Source organism: Vanessa atalanta, chromosome 11 (genome assembly GCF_905147765.1).
Source record: "Vanessa atalanta chromosome 11, ilVanAtal1.2, whole genome shotgun sequence".
NCBI lineage: Eukaryota > Metazoa > Arthropoda > Insecta > Lepidoptera > Nymphalidae > Vanessa > Vanessa atalanta.
In genome coordinates, this window is record NC_061881.1 from 6878853 (window position 1) to 6894184 (window position 15332).

The 15332-nt window shown below is 28.8% G+C and overlaps 1 protein-coding gene across 1 annotated transcript; it reads right to left on the reverse strand.

Annotated features, from left to right (window-relative positions):
- Positions 1-8417: 8417 nt before the first annotated feature.
- LOC125067269 lies at positions 8418-10570 on the reverse strand. The gene is made up of 2 exons (XM_047675757.1): positions 10299-10570; positions 8418-8973 (listed from the first exon to the last, which is right to left on the reverse strand). Exons 1-2 carry the CDS (start codon positions 10482-10484, stop codon positions 8833-8835), a joined length of 327 nt encoding a protein of 108 aa, XP_047531713.1. The 5' UTR covers positions 10485-10570; the 3' UTR covers positions 8418-8832.
- Between the last annotated feature and the right edge of the window lie 4762 nt (positions 10571-15332).

A 15332-nucleotide genomic window follows, 5' to 3' on the forward strand; every position in this document is an offset into this window, starting at 1 on the left:
AATAAAAAATTAGCCTTTAAAGAGTAGTCAAAAGGAAAGAAATATAAAAAGTAATAAAAACTTTTCGGCGAGCTTCCTCCGGGCTGGAGTAATAAAACAGTTATGGCTGAATCTTCGGGCGGGCTAGGAGTCCAGAAGTACCAAAAAGTATTTGTTGTTAGAAAAAACTCTTTCCCTTTTACTACAAACGAATAGCCGAGAAAATAACACGCTGTAAATCTTTTGGGATTAAGATGTTTACTCTTGCTCACTAAATTGTACTGGATTTCGTGGTAGACGTTTTGTTAAAATTAATAGGTCGACGAAAGTGCTTGTAAGGTTTATATGTATTCAATAACGATAATCTTAGTAAGATTCAATATTTACAAACTCGTTTGTACTCGCCACTTCTGATTTCTTGTTTTGGTAAATTTTAGTTGATAAAAATATTCCGTGTCGAAACGGTTTTAAGGCACTAATCTTGTTATGATATTAATAATTAGTCCAATATGTATTTTTGGGCATCACACTCAACAAATATAATTAAAAGCAATCAACAATTTGTTTTTTTTTTTAATTCTCTAGAATAACCGCTCCAAAGATTCACTTCAGTAGAGACTAATATTTATGCAGATTATTGGGAAAATAATACGTTTCTAATTTTTGTTTTGTATTGTATACGAACTAATTATTAATTTACCTTAAAATAAACGACTAATTTAACAAACCGGTCATAATTTTGCTCTCATTAATCAGTTGAAGGTCTATATAAATAAATATAATTATTAATACAACGGAATGGCAGTACTTAGATAATTGAATAAAGTCATAAGTTAGTCGGTATAAGACAAAGTTAAAACTTTTCGTCTTCTACAGACTTCAAGGAGCAATTATATGCACAGAGAGTATAATAATGTTCTTAAGCGTTTTGTTAGCAAAGAAAATTGAAAGTTAATAGAAAAGTCAAACTTGAGATGTTTTGCAGTTTTATGCGTTATTAAATATACTTTTATTTTTTTTTAATTTATTATTATAATCGATCAACATTTTAAAATAAGTAATTTTTTTTCAAACACATTTACCTAGACCATAAATACTCTATAGATATATGATGTTAAAGTATATCGAACAGATATACATATATATAATAAATTATAAATAAAATTCTATATCTATAAATTATTTATTTATATTCAGAATAAAAAATTACAACTTGTTCGGAAAAGGAAATACCCAGACCGGCAAACCGAAGGAACAAAACTGAACAAAGTTTTCTTTTGTTCTGTTTAAAAATTTAAAACTTCTTGCAATTCACAATTCATTCTTTTCTTGTTATATAAATATTTAAAGTTACTTTTGTCGATGTTTATAGTGCTATAATAATACATTTAAATTAGTAACTTTAACTAGGAAACTGAAGTCTGTTTACCTTCTAAGAAAGGTTATAGATTACAGTTATAAGTAACGGTAATTCGTTACACGAATATATTCAAAAACTTTAACCAAAATGTAACCAACACACTTAAATTTATTTAAGTGAATAAATTTATTACAAGAAAAAAAAATGACTGCGCATAATTCCGCTGAACATAGGTAGATAATAAATAATTGTTGTATAATGTTATTAATAAATAGTTTTTGAAGATTACACAAGTTAAATAACATAATTCAAGTAACATATTTGCTAAAGTATTGTCAACATGATGAGTATGTTTGCAAAATGTCGGCCTATTTGGTGAAAAGGAACTACACGTATTTATATAAACTACGTTGCTATATTTGCATCTCATCTTTATAAAATATTGCAATTAAATATTAGTATAGAGTTTATTTCTACGTTGAAACCAACTTTTCACACTTACTTAACGGTATGTAAACATACAAATAAAAAATATCGAATAATTGAAACATAATGATATAACAACATTCATAGTGGCGTGAAAGATTACGTGCGAGTTCTAATAAATTTTAATTTAATCTAAAATCCGAATATTGCTGTACAAAGGGCAGGTCTAATCAAACATCTATCAGGAAAAGCCGCATAGGGTTAGCGGCAAAACAAACGAGCAAATTAGTCTCTGCCCGTTCTCTGACAGAGCCTGATTGATGGATGAGCCGGGTAAGTCTTACGCAATTAACTCCTAACAAAATCCAAACCGCCTATTTGGTAATAAAATGATCCATCTCGTACATTGAAAGCGACAATATGAATGACCTTAGTTGAATATACAAATACACACGGCTTTTGTGCGTGTGTAAAAGTGCGTCATGGTATATATGTTTACTTACAATGATAAACACAAACGAATATTATATACATAATTAAGAAACATTTTCTAAAGCATTTGTTATAAAATTTGTTAAATTAAATTTATCGCCATCGTTTGAGTATTGAAAGAAAAGCAATATAAAAATAAATATTTGTAAGTTTGTTTATATTTATAGAATATAGATATTAAAGAATAATACACTTTATATTAATAATGATAACGCAATTTCTTAATACAGACAAAAAATGTATACGTTAAATTTTTAATAGTTTCCATAACGATATTTCGTTCCGTACATTTAATAAATTGCAATACTATCAACAAAGTTTAATTTGGAGTCCAATTTATGACCACGTAAGTGTTTACTTTATTTAAAACCTTTTCAGTATACAACTGTTGATGCATTCTTTAAACGCTTTATTGTTTATTTACACACAGAGTTCAATGAACCCTTGCGAGCATTTTAACTCTGACGTTGCTAAAAATATACCAAGAAGTAGGTTAATGACGTTTCTTTCAAGCCACTCTGTCGGCCTGATCCACTGAAAAGGCTTGCATAAAGAATGCTTTACTTAGCCATTTTAATTAGGACTTGCTGAATTTCTGCAGTTGCATTCCATTAATGGCGTAGCAACAAATATTTAACCTAGTTTCGTTTTCAAGGATGAAGAATGTATTTAATCATTTTTCATACTATCTTTATTATATTATATTTAAAAAATAAATTTGCTTAAAGAATATTATATGTTATTAATATTATATATTATATTATATTAATAACATATAATTATTTAATATTATATTATTAATATTAATGTTATAATAATCGTTTAAAGAACTCTTTAGTAACGATAATATAACGAGAAGGCATGACAAGTCACTGATATTTTATAGAATAGAAAGCGTTTCCTGCATCGATTTTTCTTAGAATAGAATCGTTTATCGGAATAATATAACTTCATTCCTTATCTCAATTTAACAAAGTAGGCGCTTTACAGTGAAAACTCTTTCGATTTTACCTTTATACGAACGGAATTTGGTTTAACTTATGAAACACGGAGCGTTCTATTATAAACTTTATGCGGTATATATACAGTGCAATTTAGATTGTTTTAGTATTATTTTAGGTGCTGAAGCACGAGATTGTATTATTGGAAATTCCTGAAAGTCCGGAGCGATCAACTGATATCGAATGTTGACGATAGTTCGAGCAGCGATTGAAGCTAAAAACGATTGTACGAGATCCTAGTTGACGTCCAATTCTTTGTTGCATGTATGAGTGAAATCTTGCAGCTGAATACTAAAGCAAATTCAAATATACTGCAGCTGATATATTACATATAGTTGCAGTCGTTGGTAACAATAACATTTAATATACATATATATATATAATATAGTTTAATATACTACTATTATTTAAACCGTTGTAGTAAATCTCTGACACGAGTATGAATCATGCTCACTAGAGAGAGCCAACCTTATAAATAATATATATATATTAAATAAAAGTTTGTCCCGAAATATTTTTAGAAATAAATTTAAATTGTGTTCCAAAAATAAATTTCTAATTTATTTTTATAATTAATACAAGCAGATATAGTTAAACTATATTAATATATAAAATTCGATGAAGATTAATATTGACCCGCATAATTTTAAGGGTCATCTTGAAACACATTTAACAAATCGTTACATCAAGTGATTCTAGTTTCATAATGTATCATCCCGTTAGACTTTCATTTGTCATTCCCTTAATAGTTATTAAGCTACTTCTTGTATATTTGAAATAATATATCTCTATCGAGAACTACAACACGAAAAGTGAGATATGATATGAGGCAGATTAACATTGTATATTTATAATTATTGACCACAATTGTGAATATCTGTTATAGGTTGACTAGAGAGAATATTTTGCGTTTGTACCATGCAACCGTTTCTGGTAAATTGTCAATAACATTAAAAATACCTACTGTTATGTTGTATCCATTACCATCATTATCGTAACATTATCATCATCCTTATTCCATTTTTTGTTAGGTATAAGTGCGACGCAAGACTTGAAAGGAACATTATATACATTCAACTTTTTTGTGCAAAAAACTGATTTTAAATCCACCTCAAGAATACTTTTGTTGATGGATTGGCTTGGGCAACTATACTGCTTGTTGCAGCACTAACCGTGACTGATAAAACGGTATTGATCAATATTAATCAACCATTACGAAAAATATAATCAAAAATGTCGCTAGTGGATCTAGTGATCTATTTAATTATTACTTACTAGTTGTCGCCCGCAGCTTCGGTCGGTCGGTCGGTCGGTCGGTTGGTTGTCATGTGTTAGGCAAAAAAAGTAGCGTATGTCCTTCCTTGGAGTTCATGTGTTTACCAAATTTCAAAATTCGATTCATAGGATTGGCTGTGAAAGAGCGACAGACAGATAGAGTTACTTTCACATTTATAATATTAAGTATATAAGTATAGATTACCAGATGGCCTGAATATTGATCTACCTTTGTTTTAAGGACAAAAAAATTACCTCTAATATTTCAGTGTCCGCTACGCGCGTTATAAACAAAAACAAACTAGTGAAGTAGTATCATAAAACAAAGTGTCAGTTATTACATTTATAACGCAGGGTCGCAAAAACCCAACCCTTTTTGTTATACTCTCGGGATAACTGCAACTTTCCACTATTGGTATGAAAACATGAAACTATGAATTGATCCTTTTAAGGCTTCAAAGGCTATGCATAGTAAAACGTCAGATCAAATTTTCTCTACTTATGTTAAAGATGAAAAAAATTTTGTTATAAAATTTATCGTAATGTTTTTAAAGGTATTTAGTTTCAATAAAAAATGCATAATTGTACACGGTTACATAGAGTCTGATAAAAAGATTTAATAACGTCATCTTTTTGTATGTTAATTAATTATGGTCAAAGAATTTATTGTTAATAACTTTATATAACAACATTGAGAAACACGTGAGACAGACTAACAAAAAATATTATTCAAACAACAACATTTAACTTTTATTAAATTTGATTTTACGCATAAAGAAAATAGAGAAATACACAGGTTGTGATATTATATTTGACATTGACAGAATATTTTGAGCTCTGCTTGTACAAACACGCTAAATATTATAGACATTATAGTACATCTTACTAGTATATTCTTATCAAATAATAAAAATATTAAAAAAAGAATATCTACATTTAACTTCTAAATAAATAAATTGATATGTCCATAATATCTTTTAAGTATTTTAAAATCTTTGATTATTTATGTATAAGACTATTAAAGCTGACAAAGACCGAGTCAAAAAAATAGTAGCCACTTGGCCACTCAGTAGACACACTAGTAAAGTTGTATGACGTTTAGCGAGTGTCAAGCGTAGCTGTAACGCACACCAAGATAATAAACTTGGATCGTTTGTTTTAGTTATTTTGTAGTTTGACACTTTGTCTGCATAAATAATCTAAATTAAAAATCTATTAAATAGAAAATATAGGTACATAATATGTGAATGTAATTCGTATATTGTAATAACTCGAACATAAACTATAATGCGTATTGTCGTATCCATTTCTTCCATCAACGAGCTCTGACCGACGTCGGATTGTCTGATTTATTAAGAGCGCCTTCCGCAAAAACCTGGCAACGTAAGCCGTATTCGTTTGCCGCGTCCATTCCTCATTCCATTAATGCCATTAGAGGTTTTATTGTAGATCTGTCTGCTTTTTCTGGATAATTCAATAACAAACGCAAAATCATATTTATCGTAAGTTCTTACAGTATTAGTAATACGTTCTAGTATAAATCTGGTAAAAATTATTTGTTGAGTTTATGTTGAAGCTCATTGCGCGTTAATTATGTTTAATGATGATGATGGTGATGGTTGTATTCGTGCGAAATCGTTTGGAGGGAGACGTGCTTGTTTGTTATGATTAGCAATACACGAAAATAAGTCGTTGATAAAATTTTGTAAATGTAGTGGTTTTTTTTGTCCATGTTCTTTGCTAAGCCGCACCAACCCGCATTGGAGCAGCGTAGTGGAATATGCTCCAAGCCTTCTCCTCAAAGGGAGAGGAGGCCTTTAGCCCAGCAATGGGAAATTTACAGGCTGCTAATGCTATGTAATCTTTGCTAAGAATGTCACACGTCTAATAATGTATTGGTCCTAAGACGCGAAGCAAAGTCATTTCCTGACATTTGTAATTATTTTGTGGTCATTACTAACTTGTACTATTTACCATTTCCGCATCATCTTCTCAGTAGTAGATTTTGTTCGAACAAATGACTTGAAACTTATGCATGAACGTCTATTATTAAATTAAACTTAATTCAACATTTTAAATGGATTAACATGTCACACTAAACTTAATTCGAAATTTAAAATGGATAATTTCAGCTGTTAAAAATATTACATAATATTAAATAACAATGTGTTACGACAAGATTTATTTTACTAACAACATTTTGATGAATTCTTAACGACGTCTATAACTATTTATCAAGTTGTATAAAGAGTGGGTATAATCGAATTGTAATCAATTAAACAAAGACTGTTCATAGTAAAATGTAATCATTTATGTATTGTAGAAATTGATTTCTGAAAAAAAACTATAAGATTAAGGGAATAGTGATTGAGCATATGTTTGTTACCTCTTGTTATTTCGAGGACCATAAGTGCAGCGAATATTGCGAGCCTACTTGCTCATTTATACCCGTATAAAATATAATTCATAGAATAATAACGCGGAATATTGTTGCGGTCGGTCATTTAAGCGGCATGTGTTGCAATACAAACCTTATAGATACATTAGATAATCTACCGCAAACCTAATGTATTCTATTTCATAAATAGAATAACTTTACACTTAATATTTTTAATAATAATAAAATAAAGCAATTTGCTGATATATTTAACTTAAAAAATAGCTAGTTGATCATCTTTGCATCTATTAAGTTACAAAAGACATTTTAATTAAATAAAATTAAATTTTAGACGACACGTATTTTTTAACATTTATTAAAATCTTGTTACGTAGCGATTCAAAGAGCCTGCTTGAAAAGAAAAAAGTTCTTTATTTTTCCTATGGATAGATGTCAGAATATGACAAGAAATCTGACATAGTGGTTTGCCATTATCTAAATACGACAGAAAAAAAATGGTTTATTATTTTGTTTTTTTTTTTACTACAAAATTTAGCAAGTCGCTCATAAAAAATTACATCATAAGCCATGACTGTTGTATTTATATCTTCTTAGTTTCACAATAGATGTGTAAAGACAATTAACACGTCAAAGTTATGCTAACAATATTACAAGAGGACGATATTTGTAATAACATTTATCGCGTACTTATTTTAATAATTTGTTTTTACTATAGAATAATGTTAATCAGCTGAAGCAAATATTATCTGTGTTTGGTTCAAAGGCGAATACGATTGTTATGAGCTAAGATTAACGTTTTTATTTAAATAATACGTCTTTTTTAGTTCTTATTTCAGTCATTAAATTTTTAGAAAAAGATACGATTCGAGATCTAATTCTTGAACACCTAAATAAAGAAAATGGAGATAAATTATACATTCCTATTCTACCTTTCAATTAAACACATAGTGCAAAATATCATTTAGCCTTTTATTTTTTGTTCCGATCCGTGCAGATATCCTCAAAGCATTTTCCTTCATCGCCGAGCACAAGATGAATTATAAACACATTGTCAGTAGTGCTTGACCTTGTTCTAACCTCGTGGCCATCTTGGTTTATGATAAAAGGAAAATTAATCTTGTATCAATTACAATTTTTAAATAATTTTGATGTGCCCAACGTACATGTTCATTTCATTATTGTAGCAGGAATATTAAAAGGCATATTTATAATAATACAAAATATAATTTAATTAATTAGTCATCAGACTTACGCCTTGGAAACAACGTGACATTGTAAACGTAGCAGAAATATTAATAAATTAAGGAAATAAATGTTATCAATATGCAAACTCCGTAATCCTCTCTAATTATGTTTAAAAAATTTATTGTGTACAGAAATAATTTAATTAGTATCAGCTGTTTAATAATATATTATTATAATTTAAATTACATTTCTGTTATAAGTAAAAGAAATGTACTTTTTAATATATTTTTATTCGGTTAAATAAACAGAGGATTTATAATGTACCGAAGTCCATTTAGTACATTTTGATAACTTTATAATTTGAAAGTAGCATAAAAAGATAAATAAATAATTGTAGTAAAAAATACAATGAAAAATGGAAGATACTTCGAAGATAAGTACCTACATTCCAGTTATTGAGAAATATGTTTTATCATAATGAAGATGATAAAGATTATTAGCATACATTTTCACGAAGAGAAGATAAAAAATAATACTACAATACATAAACAATACCAATCCGAACAATACAATAATGAATATTAAACAAATAATAGTGGATTGCGATACACAAATAGACGTCTCGCGTCGTATGTTTATTACAACAAACGTTTAAGTTTTCAAACCAAATCTGTCTCGATCAATGTTTCAAACACCAAAGTCCACATTTTGCCCTTTCACACATATATTTCAACTTCAAAATTCAACGGGTGATGCCTTTGACTTTTCATTCTGACTGTGACATGTGAGAAACCGACTCCTCCATCCGTGATATTCGCGCTGGCGTGTGAAAAGTCATTATCTATAGCAGCTATACCCTAGAAATGAAAAGAGACCTTCGATTAATTCGAAATAGTTTAATCTATTGGTGTTTTAACTTAGAGGGCAAGTAAGTAGGTAAATAGGACATGGTTAATTTGCAAATTATGCATGGCTATGAAGAAATAAACATAAATAATTGCATTAACATTTGACATGAAATATAATACGTTGAATAAATTAATATTTATTTATTTCGATATAAAAACTTTTTTATGATATTGAACGTTTTAAAAATAAATCGTTGTAATTTTGAATTCGTTGTTGTTGTTGTAAGTTAAGTTGTTGTGGTGTTCTTTGTTTAAAATATTCTTGAATGTCAATCGAAAAAGGTTACTGCGATAGTTGATAACGTGATAAATAAAATATTTAAAACTAATTGTCACCTATTTCACTCGAGTTTTAGGGGTTAGTTCAAATTTACGTCATACCAAATTTCATCAAATTCACTTCAGTGGTTTCGCCGTGAATGATAGACATTTAATTTCGCATTAATAATATTATAATATAGATTTAAATGTTAGCATTTAATAATATGCAAATAATTGTAGTATTGATTTAATATAGCTAATTCACCTTGAAGATACAATTAGTTATATAACTGTTTAACAATTTTAAAGTATGAAACAAATTAACTTTTTAGTAAAACGAGAACATTAAACTTAAATAATTTATGCGGTCATGGGTTTTCACAAAACGATTACTTACTATAGACTTACGTGTTCTCATTACGGAAATATTCATAATAAAATATAAACAATTGGTGTTTATATATAAGTACCCCAAAAGATTGCGTGTTTTCAACTACCGTATATTTAGTAATTCCCCGAAACCGCTTATGAAATTTGATATACAAAGTTATAGGATGTTTTGTGAATCAACAAAGAAGTTGCATCAATAATTTTAGTTGCTAAATTAATCATAGTTGATGAACGGAAATTGATATAAACGTACGTTCAACCCTTTTAGCTGGACAGAGGGGGTAGTTGTTAAATGATTATAGAGTAACCCTTTCCATTGAAATTAATTAAAACAGAAAGCCTTTTTAAATTTAGAACTTCTTTTCAAATATTAAATAGTTATTTCGTTGTTAAAAGACATTCAGTTGTAATATTATTTTTGACATTGTATGTCTTTGAGAACGTACATCCGTACCCAAGCTACTATTAAAACTAATTAATATTTAATTTTCTAAATTAATAAAATGGTTTTAAACTGTAATCTTTTTTTATTTTTAAATATTTCCTTATATTTTTTTTAGTTGTAAGCTACAACTATTTAAAAACTAATTTAAATTAAATTAATAAGACAATGATTAGATTACCTTAATGATTCTTTTCTCCGGATCTGTGTACGTTAAAACTTTTATTCTCTTTTTAAATGGTATCGCGAAATCCTTGACCCTCTGATGGAATACCATTTTTCTGTGCACAGTATCACCGATGATCATATCGTAAGATTCACAATAGTACAAAAAACATGAGAATAAAATTATTGACGAAACACGCATGTCGAAACAATATAAAACATATGTAAACACTGTATCATTGCATATGTAGGTTTAAACTGGACGACAATCCGGCGTCGAATGACTAATGTTTGAACGATAACATCGCCTCGGCTCTAAACAGTTTATTTACCCGATACTATAGAATTTAAATATTTAAATTGACATCGATCATTCGGATGTTTCTATATTTGTAAGAACGAATTTGAATGATTTATTTGGATTTTTCTTTTTCTTTTTAGTTCTAGTTCGATTAAATCGACAAAGATGTAATATTTGGTTGAAATTGAATGACAATGTATGTACATACAATGCGTTTATTGTGAATTATTTGTGCAAATGTTATTTGTTCGTCGATTTTATTGTCATCATTAATAAATATATTATATATTTCATCAAAACAAAAAGAACTTCGTACTTTCTAATTAGCACTTTTATAAATTGCGTCTTTTTAAATATATAATAGGTACCTACTCATTTGTTTAATTTTTTTTGCTAACTACGATATACTAATATAGTGTAAATATCCATTAATACCTATTAGGTTAATTCATAAATAAAAATTACTAAGATAACATTATTTAATGATAATTTATAACACTAACGAAATTTAAATTAATGAAATATTTATTGTAGGTATAATAAGCCAATTATAAAGTAAAATAATTACTTTTTCCGTAATAACGTTTTTGAGAAATATTCTCATTTCTTGTAGGTACGTGTTATCTTATTATTGTTTTTGTCCAAACCCTTCAAAGAATTGCACATTATCTCGTTTATAAACTTTTCTCATGACAAAATGATTAATGACTATTCGCAGATTACTTCTCAGTCACTGACAAGAGAATTTAAAAGTTTTCGAAATTATTTTCGAACAGTCTCAATAAATTTCGATTCAGTCTCCGAAATCCGTTAAAGTGTTTCATTAATAATAATTGATGAAAATAAAATGCCTGTCAATCATATTTACGATGAAAATTCTACCTAAAATATATTACATAATAATATAATTTCCTTTCAAACTTCGATATATTTACATAATTTCAAAGGTATTGTTAGGTTTGAAAGGGGAGTGTGCCAGTGTAACCACAGGCACAAGGGACATAAAATATTTGTTCCCAAAGTAGCGCCTTGTCAATGTATGGAACAGTTAATGTTTTTTACAGGGTTTGACAGTCTTGTAAATGCTTATGTATAAAATACACATATATTATTATACACGTATATATATATTTTTGGTATCGGTAGGCGGACGTGCAAATGGGCCATCCGATGGTAAGTGGTCACCAACGCTCATAGATAATGGCGCTGTAAGAAATATTAATCATTCCTTACATCACCAATGCGCCACCAACCTTGGGAAGTAAGATGTTATATCCCTTGTACCTGTATTTACACTGACCAACTCACCCTTCAAACCGGAACACAATAATATTGAGTACTGGTGCTTGGCGGTAGAATATCTGATGAGTGGCCCTTTGTGCAAGCCCGTCTGGGTAGCTACGGTAGTACCTACTCAGACGGGCTTGCACAAAGCCCTACCAACAAGTAAAATATAATATTGGACATTTATTTCTTAAATTATTTTTATACTGCAGGTCCATAATAAAAAAAAAAAACACATTAATAGCTTGGAAATAAAAAAACAACAACAGCTTGGAATAAAAAAATTCAATTTATTTCTAAAAAAGTTAACCCATGACTCATCGTGCCGGCCATTTCCTTATTTTTAACACATTAAAACCGGGTGTTCTGAAAAGGGTCAGGTAATTGCTTTTATACTGATCATATGCTCATTTGTCCAGTTTTCCCTTTCCATTCGGAAAATTTTTAGCAATTTCGGCTGTTTATATTTTGTTCTTTCTAAAATACGAGGGTATGTTATTCAGAGTCAAACTAACTGTTTAATATATATACCAAATTGTTTTAAACCAATTTCAAATGAGTCTTCAATTTGTCTGTACATAAATATGTCTATATTTTATATAATCTATTCTTTTTGTATTGGGTTCAGTATAAATAGTGCCATCTTAATTTCATTGGTATTGTAATTTCTTAAGTTTTTATTTGATGTGAAGATAATACGCAAAGTTTACATTTAGGTAATCTTTCGTACGGTATTTTTAATTTAAATATTAAACTTGTTTATGCAAACTTATATGAGTCATATTTTGATATACGACCTGTTTTGATATATATGTCATATATCAAAATTTATTTTACTAAAAACTAATATTTTAAATACTAAATAACATTAGTTTACCATTTTGAATTATATTACATAAATCAACCATAGTGATAGGTAGGTGTTTATGTTTATTTAACCCTAAGTGTGCAATAAATATGAAAGATGAAATATATTCTTACAAACTTTTAGAAAAATCGATTCCCGTTTCGATACCGTTCGGATCCAGGTATCGATTTTTCCACTGTGAACAATGCTAGCGAACAGTTCGTTCAATTAAGACCCATTCACATTACTTTGCTGTTAGTCGAATATTTGTTGTGCGAATGATCTTGTTTTATTGTTTTGTTATATTGAATAACTTCCATATTAAAGAAATTGTCTTTTGAACATACTATCAGTACGATCGGACGTAGAATACCAAAACTCATTGATTACAGCGACTCAAATGCCCGAGAAAAGTTAACTTCTCAATGCTTACTGAAATTACTTCGAAATCCAAATCAGAGCAGTTTTGCCGATGAAGTTTATGAGATACTGGTTCACATGCACTTCAAAACCATATTCTTCAAGTTTGAAAGTTAGAAGGTATTTGCATATACTTATTTTATTTAGGTACAAATCTTACAGTAAATTTAGTTGAGTATTAATTGAATAATAACGAAAAGCGCCCTGCTAAGGGATTTTCTGAAATGGTTTAGCAATAACAATTAAATATATGTATAAACAAATATAGAATCTGAGAAAATATAAATAAAATGATTAGAAAAAACAAATATACCGAGAAAAATCAATTAATCACTTAGAAAGTCGTCAAGGTTTTTAAAATTTATGGTGTAGTTTGTGGCGCTGTGAGAAATATGCATATATTGGGTAGGATTAATTGAATAAATCATTCCTTATTCACATTCTTCAATATTCAGCGAATCTCCGTTTCTATGGATGTAAAGTAATGCAGTCCTAGCTTTCTTGAAAGTTGGAAAGATCATGTTTATTTTTCACCATGCCTTCTGTTCTTTGTTAGAATATAACAATATACTTTAAACGTTGGAAATTTTGAGACAACTATGCTGAATATTTTTAAGACCGCTAGCGGAGTCTGTTATCGAAGTTTCTTGGTTAGTAAGTCACATTTTGAATATGGTATTGAAATTATTGTTTTCATTCGTTGAAAATACCTTGGATTGCTGTGCTTGTATTTGTACATCAAAATAGTGATTGGTATAGTTTTATTTTATTCTTATAAGAATTCCTAATTATATTAGATTTATAAATCTAATATAATTAGGAAGCCTTCTTGTTGTGTCCTATCTTCCTTCCTAACTCAATCTTTTATAACTACATTATCTTCGAGGGTGAAGACTAGGATGTTATACTTGGCTACTTTCACTTTTTTATCTTAATAATGTGTTATAAATAGAGAGTTTTATAATATACTAGTTACCTAGTGTTGTAATTTTCCATCGAAATTGAATATTTAAGAATTAATCAATTTTAGATTTGCATATGCCATAAATCAAGTGATAGTCATATTTTAATTGTAGTAGTTAGAAATGATTATTTTGAGTCCATTATCTTTGATCAAACTAATAACTTAGCAATGACTGTTCAAAAAAACAAATTTACAAACAATCGTCAATCGTTATTTTAATACGTAAAAGTTCGTTCCAACGGCTGTTAATAAAATTTTAGGTATATTTTGCAGCTATCCGTCTCACAGTGAGGGTTATGGTGGGATTGTTTCGTAAGCCCGGATTTACCCGAGTTCATTCCCCGCTACATTGTTATAGCTAGAATCGTACGATGCTACGTTTTCTAGGAATTCACTCGAAGAGCTTGAATTTTCTGAATTTCTTTTAAACTTCAACAATCTCCTTTATTGAATAGAGTTTATCGTGCAGAAGTGAGCATTTTGTTTTGATTGTTATTTAGTTGAACGATTTCAAATAAATTTTGCTGAGGTTTCAAAGACATTTGTTCTATATGACAATGTGAATATTTCTCTGTATATTCCTTTATGGTTCAAACGTAATTAAATTTTGATGGAATTTACGCAACGAACAGTTTTTAACGTTTTTGTACAGTTTTTTACTTAGCTTGGTTTATATTTATTTAAAAAACGTATTGTATAGCATATATAATATAATATATATTTATATATTTGAATTACATTGGGAAAAATTTAAAATACTACACATAATTCGTTTAAATGTGTATACGTATACAATTAGTTATAGATGTTACAATGCTTTAAATACGCGTGCTAGATATTTCGAATGTAGAAGATTAAAATAGTAATCTAAATCCTTATTTATAGACATTTTTGTTTTCATTATTCATTCACTCATCGACACTTTATGTCTGAAATAAATCTTTGATAATGTTTTGTTATTTTTTTAAAGGTCGTGTTGAACAAAAGTAAGTTTAGCTCAAAGAAAACATACATCGACGCGGATAACTCCTGGAAAATCCCAACTAGAATCAGAAAATCCCTCTATAAGGCTTCTTACGGACGAAGTTTGTCGAACAATTTGAAACTGTAAGTATCAGAAGATATGTTGAGAATAAGATTGGAATGAACTTACTTCGGCTATATGCACATATGATAAAACTGTAAACTTTGCGTTTGTTTGCGAAAACGCATTTCAGAAAGAGTTTCCACTTTA

Excerpts from the sequence above, each read along its gene's own strand:
- LOC125067269 (XM_047675757.1), bottom strand. The coding sequence starts at position 10,484 with ATGCGTGTTTCGTCAATAATTTTATTCTCATGTTTTTTGTACTATTGT. Across the intron at positions 8,974-10,298 it reads CGGAGAAAAGAATCATTAAG|GGTATAGCTGCTATAGATAA; the intron begins GTAATCTAATCA and ends TTTCATTTCTAG.